At 47.1% G+C, this 23,594-nt stretch overlaps 1 protein-coding gene across 1 annotated transcript; it reads right to left on the bottom strand.

Annotated features, from left to right (window-relative positions):
* Positions 1-1,896: 1,896 nt before the first annotated feature.
* On the bottom strand, positions 1,897-4,084 carry LOC125507489 (non-specific lipid transfer protein GPI-anchored 14-like). The gene is made up of 2 exons (XM_048672057.1): positions 3,736-4,084; positions 1,897-1,958 (listed from the first exon to the last, which is right to left on the bottom strand). Exons 1-2 carry the CDS (start codon positions 4,082-4,084, stop codon positions 1,897-1,899), a joined length of 411 nt encoding a protein of 136 aa, XP_048528014.1.
* Between the last annotated feature and the right edge of the window lie 19,510 nt (positions 4,085-23,594).

Below are 23,594 nucleotides of genomic sequence, written 5' to 3'. Positions count from 1 at the left end.
TTCAAACCAGCGGACGCCATCATTGAAGAACTGGACGCATGCCGATGAGTCTGCGAGGCAAGCTCTGGATGAAGCCGGGTCGCTGCAGGCGACACGTCGGAGTGGGGCTCTGCCTGGGCCGGGTACGAGCCGGAGTGGGTCGCTGCCGGTGTCGTCGGTGGTAGGCTGTAGGCGGCAGCAGCAAGTGGAGCCGGAGCGAAGGGCGCGGTCGAAGTCGTGGACGCCGTCGCCTCGTTGGCGAGGGGCGCGCGGGACACCCTCCTCCCATGGATGGCTGGGTCGGAGCGACGGGAGGTGAGGGCGGCCGCGGGTGCTGAAGCAGCGGGAGGCCGAGAGCCGGCGCACGGCATGGTAGGAGAGGCCGCCGCCATCGCGGCCGACATGGATGCGGGCCGAGGTTGAGGATCAACAGCCATGGCGTCGCTCCGCGAAGAGAAGCACGCGAGCGGAGAGAGGACGTGGAGAGGATCTCGGATCTGGACAGAGCAGGTGCAGGGAGGCTGGAGGTAGGAGATCAGGGCGGCGGCGGCGCCGCCGCGGGCGTGTTCGCGAGAGCGAGGTCGCTCGGGTTGGGCTCCATATGCAAGAGAGTGAGAACTAGTCATCGAGGACCGCATTTTAGACATTAGAAGATCAAGAGCATCCCGGTCCTTCGGCTTAGTCAATAATCTTCACTGTTGCAACAACATACATGATTTAAATAAGCAGTCAGCAGGCTTAGCAGGGAAAACATGTTCGTAAACTTGTTTCTAGTAGTTCACAAGGACCAACACATCGCTCCAAGTCCTACCCAAAAGACCCTCTTTGTAACACCCGCCAAAGAATTAGCAAGGGCCCGAAGCTCAGAGAATGAAGAGGGATCCCAGGATACCTGGAGCCATGATCTAACAGAGCTCCACACCAACTTGGCCAAAACACAGTGAAAAAATATATGATTCGTGTCTTTTAGGGCACCATAAAGGGCGCAGAACTCCGATCCCGGGCAATTCGTCTTACGAATTTGGTCCGTCGCGGGAAGACGACCTCTGAAAGCTTGCCAAAGAAAGATCTTAACTTACGAGGGAATGCGAGCCCTCCAAACCTGAGTAAATCTGCTAGTGGGGGACCCACCAATTAGCTCGGAATATAAAGACTTGACCGAAAAGCGACCAGAAGAGGTATGAGGCCAAACCACCGTGTCCACATTCTCCGAGAGCGTAGGGAAGAAGGCAGTAAGCCATTGCCACTCTTCTAACTCTACAGGAGATAAGGAGCACCGGAAGGCTAAGTCCCAGTTATTCGCAGAGAGCTCCACGATGGAGATATTCGGATTAGGGAAATAGGAAACGAGTGTAGGGAAGCTCACGGAGAGAGGTGAGTCTCCATAGCACCAATCAAGCCAAAAACGAACAGAAGTCCCGTCCCCAACTACAAACTTAACATGAGCCAAAAACAGAGGTCTAACTTTAACAAGATCTTTCCAAAATTGCGAGCCTCTGTGAGCAGAGGCAAATAAGGGGCTATAGAAAGAGGGGAATATTTTTCTTTAAGGATAGAGAACCACAAAAAACCAACTCCAGTGGTCATAATTTTCACCACCACTTGATCAAGAGGCATTTATTCATGATAGCGGTGTTTATGATGCCCAACCCTTCAAGGTTTTTGGGTCTACACATAAGTTTCCACCTGACAAGTTTGTACTTGTGCCTATTGTCTGTCGCATTCCAGAAAAAAGCACCCCGATGCTTATCAAAGCCAGCGTGCGTGCCAGCCGAGAGTAAGTAAAAGCCCATGAAAAACATTGATAAGGAGGACAAGCAAGCGTTGATCAATGCCACTTTCCCAGCACTTGTGTTATATCTGCCTCGCCAAGGAAGCACCCTATTGCCAACCTTTAACACAGCAGGGGCAAATTCTTTAGCATGGAGCATGCTTGAAGATATCCGCTTCCTTAGAGTCCGGCCAGATGTGAAGGAGCTCTGCGTGCGCCACACACACATGATTAGAGCAACTCCAACGGGCCGACCCAAACGGACGACATTTTTGTTCGCTTTTTGTCCGTTTGAGTCGGTCCGGCTGACACAAACGTCCGGCGCTGTGTTTGGGTCGGCCCGAGCGCCCAACGCTGGCCCGACTCATTTCGCTGGCGCGCCAAAAAAATATTGCGAGCAGTTTGAAAACAAAAAAAATACATTTAATTAAACATAAAAGCCGGCCACGAAGGCCGGCGGAAGTCCACATTACATTAATAAAAAAACTAAAAACAAGACGACGCGCTGCCCTAGGCGTCCTCGTCGGCGGCGGCGTCTGCGTCGGGACCGGTGAGGTCGATCAACGTCGGCGCAGGGCCGGCCCAGGGGAACGCCGTGTTCCAGACGACGGCGATGTCGGGCTTTGCCGCCGCTGCCTGGGCCTGGCGCGCCTCCTCGTCGGCCTCGCGCTCGAGCATCTGCAGACGCTCACCCTCCCGGCGCTCCTCGGCCAGCCGAACGCGGCGCCAGTGGTCGAGGTAGGCCGCCTCCTGCTTCTCCGTCGCCCCGAGCCAGATCGGCGGAGCGCTGACCCACTCGCGCACTACTCCGGTCCAGGTGTAGCGCTCGCGGTAGGCCGGCTCCTCCGGCTGGGCTTTGGGCTGGGACGGCGGGGCCACCGGCGGGACGACGCAGTCGCCCGCCGCGGAGAGGGCCATGGCCTCCGCCATGGCAGCCTCGAAAGCCGCCTCGTCCGCCTCCCTCCACCGCTCCTCCTCCTCACTCTCCTTGATGGCCGCCTGGTAGGCGGCCTCGGCCTCCTGGTCCTCGTCGCGGACGACGAGCGTGGGCGGCGGCAGGCTGTGGTCGACGCCGTGGACGCCCCGTCGCCTCGCCTCCTCATGCTCGAAGGCGAACCATCGAGCCCAGTTGGGCGAGTCGGCGGCGAAGTGCGGGTCGGCGCACTACTCCGACTTCAGCAACGCCCGCCGGCGCCGCACCTCCTCCGCATGGGCCCTCGCCGTCCGCGGCGCCGCCGGCACTGGGATCCTCTCTGGATCCAAATGCCAGTCATGCGGCAGCGTCACGTCCGGATACGGCAGAGGCACGCGGTGGTGCCAGTGCCACTCGGCCTGGTGCAACGGCACGTTGATGCGCTGCCTCTGCCGGAGAGCGCGCGCCGGCGCGGGGAGGACGGGGAGGGAGGGGGAATGGCGGGCGGGGACTTTTCCCTTGCGGCTGCTGCCGATGCCGGAGAAGAAATCCATGCTGGCGGTGGCTAGGGCTGTCACCGGCGTGGGGGCAGGGGTGGCCAGATGGGGACGTGGGGCGAGTGGTAAGTGGATGAGGACGGCCCCGCCGCACGCCCGGCTTAAAAAAGGACGACCGCTGTCGCTGACGCGTGGGCCCAAGGTGGGCGGTCGTTATAAATTATGTTGACCGTGGCGGTTGGGTGGCCGCCAGATGGGGACGCGGCGGATGGCGAGGAGACGCGCGGCGCGTTCGCTTCGCGTCCGCGACGACGCATTCCAGGCGCAATTTTAGGCCGGAAATGGGTCGGCGTGGACACTGGGCGGACACGATTTGAGTTTGGGTCGACGCGTTGGGCCGCCACTTTTGTTCGCGCCGACCCAAACGGACGCGGGCGGACGAAATGAATCGCCCAATTGGAGTTGCTCTTAATGCTTCGTCTAGTCAAAATCCTTACCAAACGAAAGTTAGCAATTTAGCATACACGCAGGCACGGTGGCGCAGCACCGGCCGATCGGATATGAGCAGTACGTACTCGGGCAGTCGGAGAGGACGGCGGGGACGGAGCAGGCGGAGGGGAGGTCCATGGCGCGGGTGACGTTGACTTTTATCCCAATGGCCGGGTCGTCGCGGTCATTGGTCAGCACGCACAGGCACTTCTTGCTGTCACCCAGAACTTCCCGGAGCCCGGCGCAGCACTCCGGCGTGCGCGCACGCACCGTCGCCGTCGCCTCCACGACGGGCAAGCACGTCGCCAGCACAGCCAGCTTCTCCGCGCACAACTTGCTGTCCGCTGCCAAGTCGGCGCCCGCCAGAGCAACAACTGCCATCCACGCCACCAGCGCCACCGCCACTGCGCCACGACGGCGAGCCGGCAGAACCATGGCTGGCTGCTGCTGCGTACGTACGTACGTAGTACGTGTCACACGTGGTGTGCCTGGGGAATTGGTTATGTATAAATGTCACGTACGCACGCATAGAAGTGTAGTGCGTTCAAGTGGAGCATGATGGACCGATCGAGAAGGAGTGGTGCATACGGCGGTGTGACAATGTGATGGATCGAGAGAGAGTGGTACGTGGGGGTGGTGCGGCAAAGTGATTGATCGAGGGTGATTAATTTGGAGTTGGTTGGTGAGGTGGCTGGCTAGATCGCGCGCGTGCGTGGTGTGTTTTTGCCCATGGCCTCGCGGGGCAAATACCATGGTGCTATATAAAACCGTGTCTGTTATATGTAAGAGCATCTATAATCGTCGTTACCTTTACCTATACGCGTGTGAACATATTTGAGCGCGTCCGCTGGAGGTTACTGGGCAGATCCTATCTGCGCCACTCCACAGCAACACCCCATTTGTCCTTTCCGGAGCCGTACAAACCCATGCAAACTATACATAAACTAATACATTAATTTATCGTATCTATCTAGAGCGAATGAACGTAGGAATCTGACATAAATAAAACATATAAACATATCAATCTGACATAGATATAGAGGATCTGTTAAAAGTTACTACAATCCGATCAAAAAGACCCTGCAAAAAAAATCCGATCCAAAAGGGCTCGTCAAAGTTAATCACTTAACTAACGATAGATCATGATATAAACTAAGAAAGAGAGAGAGAGAGAGAGGTCGGATTTCACCACTTCCTCGCTGGATGCTTCCACTGGGGGTTTTCAGGAGTGACTGATGTCCTTGGTGTAGGTTTTAGCGGCAGGCGGAGCGTCATCATCCGTCGTATAACTATTCGAGGAGGAGGAGGAGATGATGATGACCCCCGCCATGCACCGTGCGGCGCGGTTCTGCTTCGCGAGCCGTGCGGCTCTCTTAGCGGCCACCACCCTCTGCATTGCCAACTGATGGGACTCCTCGATCGATGCGGAGCGCTGCCTCATTTTTTCGGCGACGTCGGTGGCCTCCATCTCCGTGGACGTTTAGGAGTGGCGGATGGCGTCGTAGAGGGTCTTGTTGTGATGCCTCCGACTCAATCATGCATTAATCATACACGCAAATGCGCACGATCAAGACCAGAGACTCACGAGAAGATATCATAGCACAACTCTAGACACAAATTCAAACATAAAGCTTTATATTACAAGCCAGTGCCACGAAGGCTCGAATACATAAGTCGGCAGGAGCAAGAATAGCTGAGTACATACATAAGATGAACAAGTTTTCCTTAAGAAGGCCAGTAAAACAACGTCAACTAGATCGAGAAGGCGAAGGCCTCCTGCCTGGGGCCTCCTAACTACTCTTGGTCGTCAGTCTCCACGTAGTAGTATGCTCTGTCATCTGATCGCAGCAATCGGGTAAAGGGGAAAAAGGTAGGAAAGCAACCGTAAGTACTCATCCAAAGTACTTGAAAGACTTACGTCAGATCTATGCTAAGTATGCATCGGTATCAATTGGAAGGGGCTGTATCTATGGACTATACTGCAGAAATGCTAGAATAGAAGGAAAGGCCTAGCCTAACAATGACTAGCCTCTTGCATCGTCTTGCAGCATTAGAAGAGTGCAGATTATCATATCATAAAGTAACAATTATATTTTAGTAATTCCCAGAGATCCTTCCTCGACTCCCTGCGAGAAAGCGATTCCGGAGCCATCATATCCATTTAGTGTCACAAGTATCCAGTTCTAGTGGTAGTAGATATACGTCCCTGTAGGGTGCACCAACTTACCCATCACGCTCGATTAACTTTGGCCGGACACACTTTTCCGGGTTATGCCCGGCCTCCGCTGATCGACACATCGTAGTCCTACCTAGGTTTTAGGGCAAATTTTATAGCACATGTCATATATGGGGACCTGATATGGGAAAACTCTGTGAATGAGATTTTTTAAGGATGGTTTGGATAGAAAAAAGTTATATTGGTCGTGTAACAGAAGAAGTAGTTATCGGGGAGTATTTGGGCGACCTTTGTTTCTGACTCGCGTATGGTAGGTTTTAGGGAAAATTTTATACCACATGTCATATATGGGGACCTGATATGGGAAAACTCCGTGAATGAGATTTTTTAAGGATGGTTTGGATAGAAAAAAGTTATATTGGCCGTGCGACGGAAGAAGTAGTTATCGAGGAGTATTTGGGTGACCTTTGTTTTCGACTCACGTATGGGGTTTTAGGGAAAATTTTATACCACATGTCATATATGGGGACCTGATATGGGAAAACTCCGTGAATGAGATTTTTTAAGGATGGTTTGGATAGAAAAAAGTTATATTGGCCGTGCGACGGAAGAAGTAGTTATCGAGGAGTATTTGGGTGACCTTTGTTTTCGACTCACGTATGGGGTTTTAGGGAAAATTTTATACCACATGTCATATATGGGGACCTGATATGGGAAAACTCCGTGAATGAGATTTTTTAAGGATGGTTTGGATAGAAAAAAGTTATATTGGCCGTGCCACGGAAGAAGTAGTTATCGAGGAGTATTTGGGCGACCTTTGTTTCTGACTCGCGTATGGTAGGTTTTAGGGCAAATTTTGTAGCACATGTCATATACGGGGACCTGATATGGGAAAACTCTATGAATGAGATTTTTTAAGGATGGTTTGGATAGAAAAAAGTTATATTGTCCGTGCCATGGAAGAAGTAGTTATCGAGGAGTATTTGGGCGACCTTTGTTTCTGACTCGCGTATGGTATGTTTGGGAAAATTTTATACCACATGTCATATATGGGGACCTGATATGGGAAAACTCCGTGAATGAGATTTTTTAAGTCTAGTCGACGTTACTGTATTGCGACCTTCATTGTACATGTGCTAACTTTGAGATGATTCCTTTGTAAAGCAGAAGATCCATAATCTAGCGTAGGGCAGTAGCAATTTTCCCTTAAGTGGATGACCTAAGGTTTATCAATTCGTGGGAGGGGTAGGATGAAGATGGTCTCTCTCAAACAACCATGCAACCAAATAACAAAGAGTCTCTTGTGTCCCCAACACATCCAATACAATGGTAAATTATATAGGTGCACTAGTTCGGCGAAGAGATGGTGATACAAGTGCATTATGGATGGTAGATATAGGTTTTTGTAATATGAAAATATAAAAACAACAAGGTAACTAGTAACAAAAGTGAACAAAACGGTATTGCAATACTTGGAAACAAGGCCTAAGGTTCATACTTTCACTAGTGCAAGTTCTCTCACAATGATACCATAATTAGATCATATAACAATCCCCCAACGTGCAACAAAGATTCACTCCAAAGTCACTAATAACGGAAAATAAACACAGAGATTATTGTAGGGTAAGAAACCACCTCAAAGTTATTCTTTCTGGTCGATCTATTGGGGTATTCCTATAAGTATCACAAACAGCCCTAGACTTCGTACTAAAATAACACCTTAAGACACACATCAACCAAAACCCTAATGTCACCTAGATACTCCAATGTCACCACAAGTATCCGTGGGTTTGATTATACGATATGCATCACACAATCTTAGATTCATCTATTCAAACCAACACAAAGAACTTCAAAGAGTGCCCCAAAGTTTGTACCGGAGAGTCAAGACGAAAACGTGTGCCAACCCCTATGCATAAGTTCACAAGGTCACAGAACCCGCAAGTTGATCACCAAAACATACATCAAGTAGATCACGTGAATATCCCATTGTCACCACAGATAAGCACGTGCAAGACATACATCAAGTGTTCTCAAATCCTTAAAGACTCAATCTGATAAGATAACTTTAAAGGGAAAACTCAATCCATTACAAGAAGGTAGAGGGGGAGAAACATCATAAGATCCAACTATAATAGCAAAGCTCGCGGTACATCAAGATCGTACCAAATCAAGAACACGAGAGAGAGAGAGAGAGATCAAACACATAGCTACTGGTACATACCCTCAACCCCGAGGGTGAACTACTCCCTCCTCGTCATGGAGAGCGCCGGGATGATGAAGATGGCCACCGGTGATGGTTTCCCCCTCCGGCAGGGTGCCGGAACAGGGTCCCGATTGGTTTTTGGTGGCTACAGAGGCTTGCGGCAGAGGAACTCCCGATCTAGATTTATTTCTGGGGGTTTCTATATTTATAGGAATTTTTGGCGTCGAGAACAAGTCAGGGGGTCCACGAGTCAATGACAAGGACGTAGGATGTGCCTGGGAGGGGGGTAGGGCGCGCCCTCCAACCTTGTGGTTGGCTCAGGACTCTTCTGGCTCAACTCTTTTGCTTCGGGGGCTTCTTCTGGTCCATAAAAAATCATCGTAAATTTCCAGCTCGTTTGGACTCCGTTTGATATTCCTTTTCCGCGAAACTTAAAAACAAGGAAAAATAGAAACTGACACTGGCTCTAGGTTAGTAGGTTAGTCCCAAAAATCATATAAAATAGCATATAAATGCATATAAAACATCCAAGATAGACAATATAATAGCATGGAACAATAAAAAATTATGGATACGTTGGAGACGTATCAAGCATCCCCAAGCTTAATTCCTGCTCGTCCTCGAGTAGGTAAATGATAAAAACAGAATTTTTGATGTGGAATGCTACCTAACATATTTATCCATATAATTTCTTTATTGTGGCATGAATGTTCAGATCTGTATGATTGAAAACAAAATTTTAATATTGACATAAAAAAATAATACTTCAAGCATACTAACAAGGCAATAATGTCTTCTCAAAATAACATGGCCAAAGAAAGTTATCCCTACAAAATATATAGTCTAGCTATGCTCCATCTTCATTACACAAAATATTCAAATCATGCACAACCCCGATGACAAGCCAAGCAATTGTTTCATACTTTTGATGTTCTGAAACTTTTTCAACTTTCACGTAATACATGAGCGTGAACCATGGACATAGCACTATAGGTGGAATAGACGGTGGTTGTGGAGAAGACAAAAAGAAGGAGATAGTCTCACATCAACTAGGCGTATCAACGGGCTATGGAGATGCCCATCAATAGATATCAATGTGAGTGAGTAGGGATTGCCATGCAACGGATGCACTAGAGCTATAAGTTTATGAAAGCTCAAAAGAAACTAAGTGGGTGTGCATCCAACTCGCTTGCTCACTGTTGGTGTCAAAACCGACGGATCTCGGGTAGGGGGTCCCAAGCTGTGAATCTAGGATCAATGGGTAACATGAGACAAGGGACATGGTGTTTACCTAGGTTCGGGCCCTCTCAATGGAGGTAATACCCTACGTCCTGCTTGATTGATCTTGATGAATATAAGGATTACAAGAGTTGATCACCTCGAGATCATATGTTGTGGTCTAAACCCTAGAGGTATGATGGGCAATATCATAATGATCTATCGACTAGCCTGTCCCCAGCTTATATAATGTACCATAGGACTAGGATAATAAGAGTCCTAGCCGAATACGTTGGTGGAGAGGAGTCCTTGTCTTGATCGCCAAGTCTTGTGGAATACTCCTTGTGTGCGGCATGGGCTGCCCAAAGTGGCCCAATGAACCGCCATGGGGTTCCTCGGCCCGATCCACCTAATCGGGAGACGATGTGGTGAGTACCCCCTAGTCCAGGACACCGTCAGTAGCCCCCTGAATCGGTCTTCAAGTTGGGGACGCTCCTCGATCCTTCCGAATGGTTCTTCATCTTTAGTCGTTGGTCTCGGAAACTGGTTCAACAAATCTTCTCATCTTCAATCTTGAGGATCGCCGAAGTAAATCCGAAGAGTTTACATGTCGGGTATCCGAGGAGCCCCTTTAAGTTTTCGGCCTTTATCAATGCCTTGTTATTCTTCACGCCACACCTCGTGTTCGAAGTTGTTCCCGTGTGGCGGTGTCTTCTTGCGTCCGAGCTCCAACGCTGGACTGCATCCGAGCTCCAACGCTGGACTGTATCCGAGCTCCAATGCCGGACTATATCCAAAGTTTATCGCTGGACGATATCCGAGCTCCAACGCCGGACTGTGTCCAAGCTCCAACGCTGGACTGTATCCGAGCTCCAACGCCGGACTATATCCAAGGTGTCATAGATCACCTTGGTTCAAAAGAGTAGAAGGAGTTTAGCCGAGCTTAATGCCAGAAATGCCCTGTATGGAGCTAGCCACTGGCGCCCGAGCTTTATGCCGGACTGCTCCCGAGGTGGTGCACCACCCCGACCGCGGGCCGTTTTTTTGCCAATATTTTTGATTGGTGCAATTTATTCTCTGTTGAGATATATAGCTAGTAGCGCTCAAGGTGTGCATTTCCCCTTCTCTCTTTTTCTCTCATTTTTTTGTTTTTTGGGCCCTCTCTTTTTTTGGCCTCTTTTTTATTTTATTTTTATTTTTCTTCCGGAGTCTCAACGTGACTTGCGGGGGAATCATAGTCTGTTGAGGAACGTAGTAATTTCAAAACATTTCCTACGCACACGCAAGATCATGGTGATGCATAGCAACAAGAGGGGAGAGTGTCGTCCACGTACCCTCGTAGACCGTAAGTGGAAGCGTTATGACAACGCGATTGATGTAGTCGTACATCTTCATGATCGACCGATCCTAGTACCGAATGTACGACACATCCGTGATCTGCACACGTTCAGCTCGGTGACGTCCCACGAACTCACGATCTAGTAGAGCTTCGAGGGAGAGTTCCGTCAGCACGACGGCGTGATGACGGTGTTGATGAAGCTACCGATGCAGGGCTTCTCCTAAGCATCGCCTACGATATGACCGAGGTGGATTATGGTGGAGGGGGACCGCACACGGCTAAAAGATCAATGATCAACTTCTCTGTCATGGGGTGCCCCTGCCCCCGTATATAAAGGAGCAAGGGGGGAGGCCGGCCGACCCTAGGAGGGCGCGCCAAGAGGAGGAGTCCTCCTCCTAGTGGGAGTAGGACTCCCCTTTCCTAGTCCCACTAGGAGGGGGAAGGAAGGAGTGGGAGAGGGGAAAAGCAAGGGGGCCGCCGCCCCCTTCCTTGTCCTATTCGGAATCAAGGGGAGGGGTGCGCGGCCTGCCCTGGAAGGCCCCTCTCTCTCCACTAGGGCCCATCAAGGCCCATTAGTCCCCCGGGGGGTTCCAGTAACCCGTCTGGCACTCCGGTTTTCTCCGAGATCACCCGAAACCCTTCCGGTGTCCGAATGTAGCCGCCCAATATATCAATCTTTATATCTCGACCATTTCGAGACTCCTCGTCATGTTCATGATCACATCCGGGACTTCGAACTACCTTCGGTACATCAAACCACATAAACTCATAATACCGATCGTCACTGAACATTAAGCGTCCGGACCCTACGGGTTCGAGAACTATGTAGACATGACCGAGACTCATCTCCGGTCAATAACCAATAGCGGAACCTGGATGCTCATATTGGTTCCTACATATTCTATGAAGATCTTTATCGGTCAAACCGCATAACAACATACGTTGTTCCTTTGTCATCGGTATGTTACTTGCACGAGATTCGATCGTCGGTATCTCAATACCTAGTTCAATATCGTTACCGGCAAGTCTCTTTAGTTGTTCTGTAATACATCATCCCGTGACTAACTCATTAGTTGCATTTCTTGCAAGGCTTATAATGATGTGTATTACCGAGACGGCCCAGAGATACCTATCCGACAATTGGAGTGGCAAATCCTAATCTCGATCTATGCCAACTCAACAAGTACCATCGGAGACACCTGTAGAGAACCTGTATAATCACCCAGTTACGTTGTGACGTTTGGTAGCACGCAAAGTGTTCCTACGGTATTCGGGAGTTGCATAATCTCATAGTCATAGGAACATGTATAAGTTATGAAGAAAGCAATAGCAAAATACTAAACGATCAAATGCTAAGCTAACGGAATGGGTCAAGTCAATCACATCATTCTCTAATGATGTGATCCCGTTAATCAAATGACAACTCATGTCTATGGCTAGGGAACTTAACCATCTTTGATTCAACGAGCTAGTCAAGTAGAGGCATACTAGTGACACGTTGTTTGTCTATGTATTCACACATGTACTAAGTTTCCGGTTAATACAATTCTAGCATGAATAATAAACATTTATCATGATATAAGGAAATATAAATAACAACTTTATTATTGCATCTAGGGCATATTTCCATCAGTCTCCCACTTGCACTAGATTCGATAATCTAGATTACACAGTAATGATTCTAACACCCATGGAGTCTTGGTGCTGATCATGTGTTGCTCGTGAGAGAGGCTTAGTCAATGGGTCTTCAACATTCAGATCCGTATGTATCTTGCAAATCTCTATGTCTCCTTCCTTGACTTGATCGCGGATGGAATTGAAGCGTCTCTTGATGTGCTTGGTTCTCTTGTGAAATCTAGATTCCTTTGCTAAGGCAATTGCACCAGTATTGTCATAAAAGATTTTCATTGGACCCGATGCACTAGGTATGACACCTAGATTGGATATGAACTCCTTCATTTGCTGCTTCCGAAGCAGCTATGTAATCCGCTTCACATGTAGATCCCGCCACGACGCTTTGCTTAGAACTACACCAATTGACAGCTCCACCGTTCAATATAAACACGTATCCAGTTTGTGACTTAGGGTCATCCAAATCAGTGTCAAAGCTTGCATCGACGTAACCATTCACGACGAGCTCTTTGTCACCTCCATAAACGAGAAATATATCCTTAGTCCTTTTCAAGTATTTCAGGATGTTCTTGACCGCTGTCCAGTGATCCACTCCTGGATTACTCTGGTACCTCCATGCTAAACTAATAGCAAGACACACATTATGTCTGGTACACAACATTGCATACATGATAGAGCCTATGGCGGAAGCATAGGGAACACCTTTCATTTTCTCTCTATCTTCTGAAGTGGTCGGGCATTGAGTCTGACTCAACTTCACACCTTGTAACACAGGCAAGAACCCTTTCTTTGCCTAATCCATTTTGAACTTCTTCAAAACTTTATCAAGGTATGTGCTTTGTGGAAGTCCAATTAAGCGTCTTGATCTATCTCTATAGATCTTGATGCCCAATATTTAAGCAGCTTCACCGAGGTCTTTCATTGAAAAACTCTTATTCAAATATCCTTTTATGCTATCCAGAAATTCTATATCATTTCCAATCAACAATATGTCATCCACATATAATATTAGAAACGCTACAGAGCTCCCACTCACTTTCTTGTAAATACAGGCTTCTCTAAAAGTCCGTATAAAACCATATGCTTTGATCACACTATCAAAACGTTTATTCTAACTCCGAGATGCTTGCACCAGTCCATAGATGGATCGCTGGAGATTACACACTTTGTTAGCATCCTTTGGATTGATAAAACCTTCAGGTTGCATCATATACAACTCTTCTTCCAGAAATCCATTTAGGAATGCAGTCTTTACATCCATTTGCCAAATTTCATAATAATAAAATGCGGCAATTGCTAACATGATTCGGACGGACTTAAGCATCGCTACAGGTGAGAAAGTCTCATCGTAGTCAACTCCTTGAACTTGTCGAAAACCTTTCCCAACAAGTCCAGCTTTGTAGACAGTAACATTACCTTCAGCGTCAGTCTTCTTCTTGAAGATCCATTTATTATCGATGGCTTGCCGATCATCGGGAAAGTCAACCAAAGTCCATACTTTGTTCTCATACATGGATCCCATCTCAGATTTCATGGCCTCAAGCCATTTTGCGGAATCTGGGCTCATCATCGCTTCCTCATAGTTCGTAGGTTCGTCACGGTCAAGTAACATGACCTCCAGAACAGGATTACCGTAGCACTCTGGTGCGGATCTTACTCTGGTTGACCTACAAGGTTCGGTAGTAACTTGATCTAAAGTTACATGATCATCATCATTAGCTTCCTCACTAATTGGTGTAGGAGTCACAGGAATAGATTTCTATGATGAACTACTTTCCAATAAGGGAGCAGGTACAGTTACCTCACCAAGTTCTACTTTCCTCCCACTCACTTCTTTCGAGAGAAACTCCTCTAGAAAGGATCCATTCTAGGAACGAATGTCTTGCCTTCGGATCTGTGATAGAAGGTGTACCCAACAGTCTCCTTTGGGTATCCTATGAAGACACATTTCTCCGATTTGGGTTCGAGCTTATCAGGTTGAAGCTTTTTCACATAAGCATCGCAGTCCCAAACTTTAAGAAACGACAACTTTGGTTTCTTGCCAAACCACAGTTCATAAGGCGTCGTCTCAACAGATTTAGATGGTGCCCTATTTAACGTGAATGTAGCCGTCTCTAAAGCATAACCCCAAAACGATAGCGGTAAATCAGTAAGAGATATCATAGATCGCACCATATCTAGTAAAGTACGATTACGACATTCGGACACACCATTATGCTGTGGTGTTCCAGGTGGCGCGAGTTGCGAAAATATTCTGCATTGTTTCAAATGAAGACCAAACTCGTAACTCAAATATTCTCCTCCACGATCAGATCGTAGAAACTTTATTTTCTTGTTACGATGATTTTCCACTTCACTCTGAAATTCTTTTAACTTTTCAAATGTTTCAGACTTATGTTTCATCAAGTAGATATACCCATATCTGCTCAAATCATCTGTGAAGGTGAGAAAATAACGATACCCGCCGCGAGCCTCAATATTCATCGGACCACATACATCAGTATGTATGATTTCCAATAAAGCTGTTGCTCGCTCCATTGTTTCGGAGAATGGCGTTTTAGTCATCTTGCCCATGAGGCATGGTTCGCAAGTACCAAGTGATTCATAATCAAGTGATTCCAAAAGGCCATTAGAATGGAGTTTCTTCATGCGCTTTACACCAATATGACCTAAACGACAGTGCCACAAATAAGTTGCACTATCATTGTCAACTCCTCATCTTTTGGCTTCAATATTATGAATATGTGTATCACTACTATTGAGATTCATCAAAAATAGGAAACTCTTCAAGGGTGCATGACCATAAAAGATATTACTCATATAAATAGAACAACCATTATTCTCAAATTTAAATGAATAACCGTCTCGCATCAAAAAGGATCCAGATATAATGTTCATGCTCAACGCTGGCACCAAATAACAATTATTTAGGTCTAAAACTAATCCCGAAGGTAGATGTAGAGGTAGCGTGCCGACCGTGATCACATCGACTTTGGAACCATTTCCCACGCGCACCGTCACCTCGTCCTTAGCCAATCTTCGCTTAATCCATAATACCTGTTTCGAGTTGCAGATATTAGCAACAAAACCAATATCAAATACCCAGGTACTACTGCGAGCATTAGTAAGGTTCACATCAATAACATGTATATCACATATACCTTTGTTCACCTTGCCATCCTTCTTATCCGCCAAATACTTGGGGCAGTTCCGCTTCCAGTGACCAGTCCCTTTGCAGCAGAAGCACTCAGTCTCAGGCTTAGGTCCATACTTGGGCTTCTTCACTTGAGCAGCAACTTGCTTGCTGTTCTTCTAGAAGTTCCCCTTCTTGTTGGGGAACGTAGCAGAAATTCAAAATTTTCTTACATGTCACCAAGATCTATCTATGGAGAAACCAGCAACGAGGGGAAGGAGAGTGCATCTACATACCCTTGTAGATTGCTAAGCGGAAGCGTTCAAGAGAACGGGGTTGAAGGAGTCGTACTCGTCGTGATCCAAATCACCGGAGATCCTAGTGCCGAACGGACGGCACCTCCGCGTTCAACACACGTACAGCCCGGTGACGTCTCCCATGCCTTGATCCAGCAAGGAGAGAGGGAGAGGTTGAGGAAGACTCCATCCAGCAGCAGCACAACGGCGTGGTGGTGGTGGAGGAGCATGGTGATCCAGCAGGGCTTCGCCAAGCACCGCGAGATATGAGGAGAAAGAGAGGTAGGGCTGCGCAAACAAGAGAAGAAACTTCGTCTGTGGGCTGCTCGTTTGCCTCCACTATATATAGGGGGAGAGGGGGGGATGCGCCCCCACCTAGGGTTCCACCCTAGGGGCGGCGGCCAGCCCAGATCCCATCTGGTGGGGCGGCCAAGGGGAGGGGGAGAGGGAGGCGCACCAGGCATGGGCCCTAAGGCCCATCTGCCCTTAGGGTTTGCCCCCCTCCTCCCCTTAGGCGCCTTGGGCCCTTGTGGGGGGGGGGGGGCGCACCAGCCCACCTAGGGCTGGTACCCTCCCACACTTGGCCCATGTTGCCCTCCGAGGCCGGTGGCCCCACTTGGTGGACCCCCGGGACCCTCCTGGTGGTCCCGGTACGTTACCGATAAAACCCGAAACTTTTCCGGTGACCAAAACAGGACTTCCCATATATAAATCTTTACCTCCGGACCATTCCGGAACTCCTCATGACGTTCGGGATCTCATCCGGGACTCCGAAAAACATTCGGTAACCACATACAAACTTCCTTTATAACCCTAGCGTCATCGAACCTTAAGTGTGTAGACCCTACGGGTTCGGGAACCATGCAGACATGACCGAGACGTCCTCCGGTCAATAACCAACAGCGGGATCTGGATACCCATGTTGGTTCCCACATGTTCCACGATGATCTCATCGGATGAACCACGATGTCGAGGATTCGATCAATCCCGTATACAATTCCCTTTGTCTAGCGGTATTGTACTTGCCCGAGATTCGATCGTCGGTATCCCGATACCTTGTTCAATCTCGTTACCGGCAAGTCTCTTTACTCATTCCGTAACACATCATCCCGTGATCAACTCCTTGATCACATTGTGCACATTATGATGATGTCCTACCGAGTGGGCCCAAAGATACCTCTCCGTCACACGGAGTGACAAATCCCAGTCTCGATTCGTGCCAACCAAACAGACACTTTTGGAGATACCCATAGTGCACCTTTATAGCCACCCAGTTACATTGTGACGTTTGGCACACCCAAAGTATTCCTACGGTATCCGGGAGTTACACAATCTCATGGTCTAAGGAAATGATACTTGACATTAGAAAAGCTTTAGCATGCGAACTACACGATCTTGTGCTATGCTTAGGATTGGGTCTTGTCCATCACATCATTCTTCTAATGATGTGATCCCTTTATCAATGACATCCAATGTCCATGGTCAGGAAACCGTAACCATCTATTGATCAACGAGCTAGTCAACTAGAGGCTTACTAGGGACATGGTGTTGTCTATGTATCCACACATGTATCTGAGTTTCCTATCAATACAATTCTAGCATGGATAATAAACGATTATCATGAACAAGGAAATATAATAATAACTAATTATTATTGCCTCTAGGGCATATTTCCTACAGTCTCCCACTTGCACTAGAGTCAATAATCCAGTTCACATCGCTATGTGATTAACACTCAAGGTCACATCCCCATGTGACTAACACCCAAGAGTTTACTAGAGTCAATAATCTAGTTCACATTACCATGTGATTAACACTCGATGAGTTCTGGGTTTGATCATGTTATGCTTGTGAGAGATGTTATAGTCAACGGGTCTGAATCTTTCAGATCCGTGTGTGCTTTACAAATCTCTATGTCATCTCCCAGATGCAGCTACCACGTTCTATTTGGAGCTATTCCAAATAACTGTTCTACTATATGAATCCAGTTTACTACTTAGAATAATCTGGATTAGTGTCAAAGTTTGCATCGGTGTAACCCTTTACGACGAACTCTTTTACCACCTCCATAATCGAGAAAATTCCTTAGTCCACTAGTTACTAAGGATAACTTTGACCGCTGTCCTGTGATCCATTCTTGGATCACTCTTGTACCCCTTGACTGAATCATGGCAAGGCACACTTCAGGTGCGGTACACAGCATAGCATACTATAGAGCCTACGTCTAAAGCATAGGGGATGACCTTCGTCCTTTCTCTCTATTCTGCTGCGGTCAGGTTTCGAGTCTTACTCAATGTTCACACCTTATAACACAGCCAAGAACTCCTTCTTTGCCGATCCATTTTGAACTCCTTCAAAATCTTATCACGGTATGTATTCATTTGAAAGTACTATTAAGCGTTTTGATCTATCCTTATAGATCTTAATTCTCAATACTCAAGTAGCCTAATCCAGGTTTTCCATTGAAAAACACTTTTCAAATAACTCTGCATGCTTTCCAGAAATTCTACATCATTTCCGATCAACAATATGTTAACAACATATACTCATCGGAAATTCTATAGTGCTCCCACTCACTTCTTTGGAAATACAAGTTTCTCATAAACTTTGTATAAACCCAAAATCTTTGATCATCATCAAAGCGTATATTCCAACTCCATAGAAGGATTGCTAGAGCTTTGCATACTTGTTAGCATCTTTCAGGATTGTTAAAAACTTCTGGTTGTATCACATACAACCTTTCCTCAAGAAAATCGCGAGGAAACAATGGTTTTTGACATCCTATCTACAAGATTTCATAAATAATGCAGTGACTGCTAATATAATTCCAACAGACTCTTAGCATCGCTACGAGTGAGAAAGTCTCACCGTAGTCAACTCCTTGTCGGGAAACATCTTAACGACAAGTCGAGCTTTCTTAATGGTGACATTTACCATCACTGTCCGTCTTCCTTTTAAAATCCATCTGTACTCAACAGCCTTATGACCATCGAGCCGTTCTGCCAAAGTCTACACTTTGTTTTCATACATGGATCCTCTCTCGGATTTTATGGCCTCGAGCCATTTATCGGAATCCGGGCCCACCATCGCTTCTCCATAGCTCGTAGGTTCATTGTTGTCTAGCAACATGACTTCCAAGACATGATTACGTACCACTCTGAAGTAGTACACATCCTTGTCGTCCTACGAGGTTTGGTAGTGACTTGATCTGAAGTTTCATGATCACTATCATAAGGTTCCACTTCAATTGGTGTAGGTGCCACAGGAACAACTCCCTGTGCCCTGCCACACACTGGTTGAAGAGACGGTTCAATAACCTCATCAAGCCTCCACCATCCTCCCACTCAATTCTTTCGAGAGAAACTTTTCCTCGAGAAAGGACCCGATTCTAGAAACAATCCCTTATTGCTTTCGGATCTGAGACAGGAGGTATGCCCAACTGTTTTGGGTGTCCTATGAAGATGCATTTATCCGCTTTGGGTTCGAGCTTATCAGCCTGAAACTTTTTCACATAAGCGTCGCAGCCCCAAACTTTTAAGAAATGACAGCTTAGGTTTCTCTAAACCAGAGTTCATACGGTGTCATCTCATCGGAATTACGTGGTGCCCCATTTAAAGTGAATGTGGTTGTCTCTAATGCCTAACCCATAAACTATCGTGGTAATTCGATAAGAGACATCATGGTATGCATCATATCCAATAGGGTGCAGTTATGATGTTCGGACACACCATCACACTATGGTGTTCCAGGCTGTATTAGTTGTGAAACAATTTCCACAATGTCTTAATTCTGTGCCAAACTCGTAATTCAGATATTCATCTCTATGATCATATCATAGATATTTTATCCTCTTGTCACGACGATCTTTCAACTTCACCCTGAAATTACTTGAACCTTTCAATAATTCAGACTCGTGATTCATCAAGTAAATATACTCAACATCTACTCAAATAATCTGTGAAGTAAGAACATAACGATATCCACTACACGCCTCAGCACTCATTGGACTGCACACATCAAAATGTATTACTTCCAACAAGTTGCTTTCTAGTTCCATTTTACTGAGAACGAGGCTTTCAGTCATCTTGCCCATGTGGTATGATTTGCATGTCTCAAGTGATTCAAAATCAAGTGAGTCCAAACGGTCCATTTGCATGGAGTTTCTTCATGCATATACACCAATAGACATGGTTCGCATGTCTCAATTTTTTTTCAAAAACGAGTGAGCCCAAAGATCCATCAACATGGAGCTTCTTCATGCGTTTTATACCGATATGACTTACGTGGCAGTGCCACAAGTAGGTGGTACTATCATTACTATCTTATATCTTTTGGCATGAACATGTGTATCACTACGATCGAGATTCAAAAAAAAACATTCATTTTAGGTGCAAGACCATTGAAGGTATTATTCAAATAAACAGAGTAACCATTATTCTCCTTAAATGAATAACCGTATTGCGATAGACATAATCCAATCATGTTTATGCTCAACGCAAACACCAATCTCGATGGTAGAGGGAGCGTGCGATGTTTGATCAACCTTGGAAATACTTCCAACACATATCGTCATCTCACCTTTTAGCTAGTCTCCGTTTATTCCGTAGCCTTTTGTTTCGAGTTACTAACACTTAGAAACCGAACCGGTATCTAATACCCTGGTGCTACTAGGAGTACTAGTAAAGTACACATCATAATGCATATCCAATATACTTCTGTCGACCTTGCCAGCCTTCTCATCTACCAAGTATCTAGGGTGGTACTGCTTCAGTGACTGTTCCCCTTATTACAGAAGCACTTAGTCTCGGGCTTGGGTTCAACTTTGGGTTTCTTCACTAGAACAGCAGCTGATTTGCCGTTTCATGAAGTATCCCTTCTTGCCCTTGCCCTTCTTGAAACTAGTGGTTTCACCAACCATCAACAATTGATGCTCCTTCTTGATTTCTACTTTTGTGGTGTCAAACATCGCGAATATCTCAAGGATCATCATATATGTCCCTGATATATTATAGTTCATCATGAAGCTCTAGCAGCTTGGTGGTAATGACTTCGGAGAACCATCACTATTTCATCTGGAAGATCAACTCCCACTTGATTCAAGCGATTGTTGTACTCAGACAATCTGAGCACAAGCTCAACAATTGAGCTTTTATCCCTTAGTTTGCAGGCTAAGAAAATCGTCGGAGGTCTTATACCTCTTGACGTGGGCACGAGCCTGAAATCCCAATTTCAGCCCTCGAAACATCTCATATGTTTCGCGACGTTTTAAAACGTCTTCGGTGCCTCAACTCTAAACCGTTTAACTGAACTATCACGTAGTTATCAAAATGTGTATGTCAGATGTTCGCAACATCCACAGACGACGTTCGAGGTTCAGCACACTGAGCGGTGCATTAAGGACATAAGCCTTCTACTGTCTGCATAATTGCTACTATCAACTTTCAACTAATTTTTCTCTAGGAACATATCTAAACAGTAGAACTAAAGCGCGAGCTATGACATAATTTGCAAAATCCTTTTGACTATGTTCAGGATAATCAAGTTCATCTTATGAACTCCCACTCAGATAGACATCCCTCTAGTCATCTAAGTGATTACATGATCCGAGTCAACTAAGCCGTGTCCGATCATCACGTGAGACGGACTATTCATCATCGGTGAACATCTTCATGTTGATCGTATCTACCATACGACTCATGCTCGACCTTTCGGTCTCTTGTGTTCCGAGGCCATGTCTGTACATGCTAGGCTCGTCAAGTTAACCTAAGTGTTTCGCATGTGTTCCGAGGCCATGTCTGTACATGCTAGGCTCATCAACACCCGTTGTATTCGAACGTAAGGATCTATCACACCCGATCATCACGTGGTGCTTCGAAACGACGAACTTTCGCAACGGTGCACAGTTAGGGGGAACACTTTCTTGAAATTTTAATGAGGGATCATCTTATTTACTACCGTCGTTCTAAGCAAATAAGATGCAAAAACATGATAAACATCACATGCAATCAAAAGGTGACATGATATGGCCAATATAATTTTGCTCCTTTTGATCTCCATCTTCGGGGCTCCATGATCATTGTTGTCACCGGCATGACACCATGATCTCCATCATCATGATCTCCATCATCGTGTCTTCATGAAGTTGTCTCGCCAACTATTACTTCTACTACTACAGCTAACAGTTAGCAATAAAGTAAAGTAATTACATGACGTTTATATTGACACGCAGGTCACAAATAAATTAAGGCAACTCCTATGGCTCCTGCCGGTTGTCATACTCATCGACATGCAAGTCGTGATTCCTATTACAAGAACATGATCATCTCATACATCACATATACCATTCATCACATCCTTTGGCCATATCACATCACAAAACACTTGCTGCAAAAACAAGTTAGACGTCCTCTAATTGTTGTTGCAAGTTTTTTACGTGGCTGCTATGGGTTTCTAGCAAGAACGTTTCTTACCTACGCAAAAACCACAACGTGATATGCCAATTGCTATTTACCCTTCATAAGGACCCTTTTCATCGAATCCGATCCGACTAAAGTGGGAGAGACAGACACCCGCTAGCCACCTTATGCAACTAGTGCATGTCAGTCGGTGGAACCAGTCTCACGTAAGAGTACGTGTAAGGTCGGTCCGGGCCGCTTCATCCCACAATGCCGCCGAATCAAGATTGGACTAGTAACGGTAAGCATATTGAACAAGATCAACACCCACAACTACTTTGTGTTCTACTCGTGCATAGAAACTATGCATAGACCTAGCTCATGATGCCACTGTTGGGGAACGTAGCAGAAATTCAAAATTTTCCTACGTGTCACCAAGATCTATCTATGGAGAAACCAGCAACGAGGGGAAGGAGATTGCATCTACATACCCTTGTAGATCGCTAAGCGGAAGCGTTTAAGAGAACGGGGTTGAAGGAGTCATACTCGTCGTGATCCAAATCACCGGAGATCCTAGTGCCGAACGGACGGCACCTCCGCGTTCAACACACGTACATCCCGGTGACGTCTCCCATGCCTTGATCCAGCAAGGAGAGAGGGAGAGGTTGAGGAAGACTCTGTCCAGCAGCAGCACAATGGCGTGGTGGTGGTGGAGGAGCATGGTGATCCAGCAGGGCTTCGCCAAGCACCGCGAGATATGAGGAGAAAGAGAGGTAGGGCTGCGCCAACAAGAGAAGAAACTTTGTCTGTGGGCTGCTCCTTTGCCTCCACTATATATAGGGGGAGAGGGGGGGCTGCGCCCCCACCTAGGGTTCCACCCTAGGGGCGGCGGCCAGCCCAGATCCCATCTGGTGGGGCGGCCAAGGGGAGGGGGAGAGGGAGGCGCACCAGGCATGGGCCCTAAGGCCCATCTGCTCTTAGGGTTTGCCCCCTCCTCCCCTTAGGCGCCTTGGGCCCTTGTGGGGGGCGCACCGGCCCACATGGGGCTGGTCCACTCCCACACTTGGCCCATGCAGCCCTCCGGGGCCGGTGGCCCCACTTGGTGGACCCCCGGTACCCTCCTGGTGGTCCCGGTACGTTACCGATAAAACCCGAAACTTTTCCGGTGACCAAAACAGGACTTCCCATATATAAACCTTTACCTCCGAACCATTTCGGAACTCCTCGTGACGTCCGGGATCTCATCCGGGACCCCGAACAACATTCGGTAACCACATACAAACTTCCTTTATAACCCTAGCGTCATCGAACCTTAAGTGTGTAGACCCTACGGGTTCGGGAACCATGCAGACATGACCGAGACGTCCTCAGGTCAATAACCAACAGCGGGATCTGGATACCCATGTTGGTTCACACATGTTCCACGATGATCTCATTGGATGAACCACGATTTCGAGGATTCGATCAATCCCGTATACAATTCCCTTTGTCTAGCGGTATTGTACTTGCCCGAGATTCGATCGTCGGTATCCCGATACCTTGTTCAATCT

The sequence above is a fragment of the Triticum urartu genome, chromosome 5 (genome assembly GCF_003073215.2).
Source record: "Triticum urartu cultivar G1812 chromosome 5, Tu2.1, whole genome shotgun sequence".
Classification (NCBI taxonomy): domain Eukaryota; kingdom Viridiplantae; phylum Streptophyta; class Magnoliopsida; order Poales; family Poaceae; genus Triticum; species Triticum urartu.
Note: the sequence above shows the minus strand (reverse complement) of the source record. Positions and strands in the feature narration are given on the sequence as shown.

What these genes read in the sequence shown, in the direction of transcription:
- LOC125507489 (XM_048672057.1), bottom strand. Translation starts at nt 4,084, where the DNA reads ATGGTTCTGCCGGCTCGCCGTCGTGGCGCAGTGGCGGTGGCGCTGGTG. An exon ending in CGTCCTCTCCGACTGCCCGA is followed by an intron (nt 1,959 to 3,735) that starts GTACGTACTGCT and finishes TGGCGCACGCAG; the next exon opens with AGCTCCTTCACATCTGGCCG.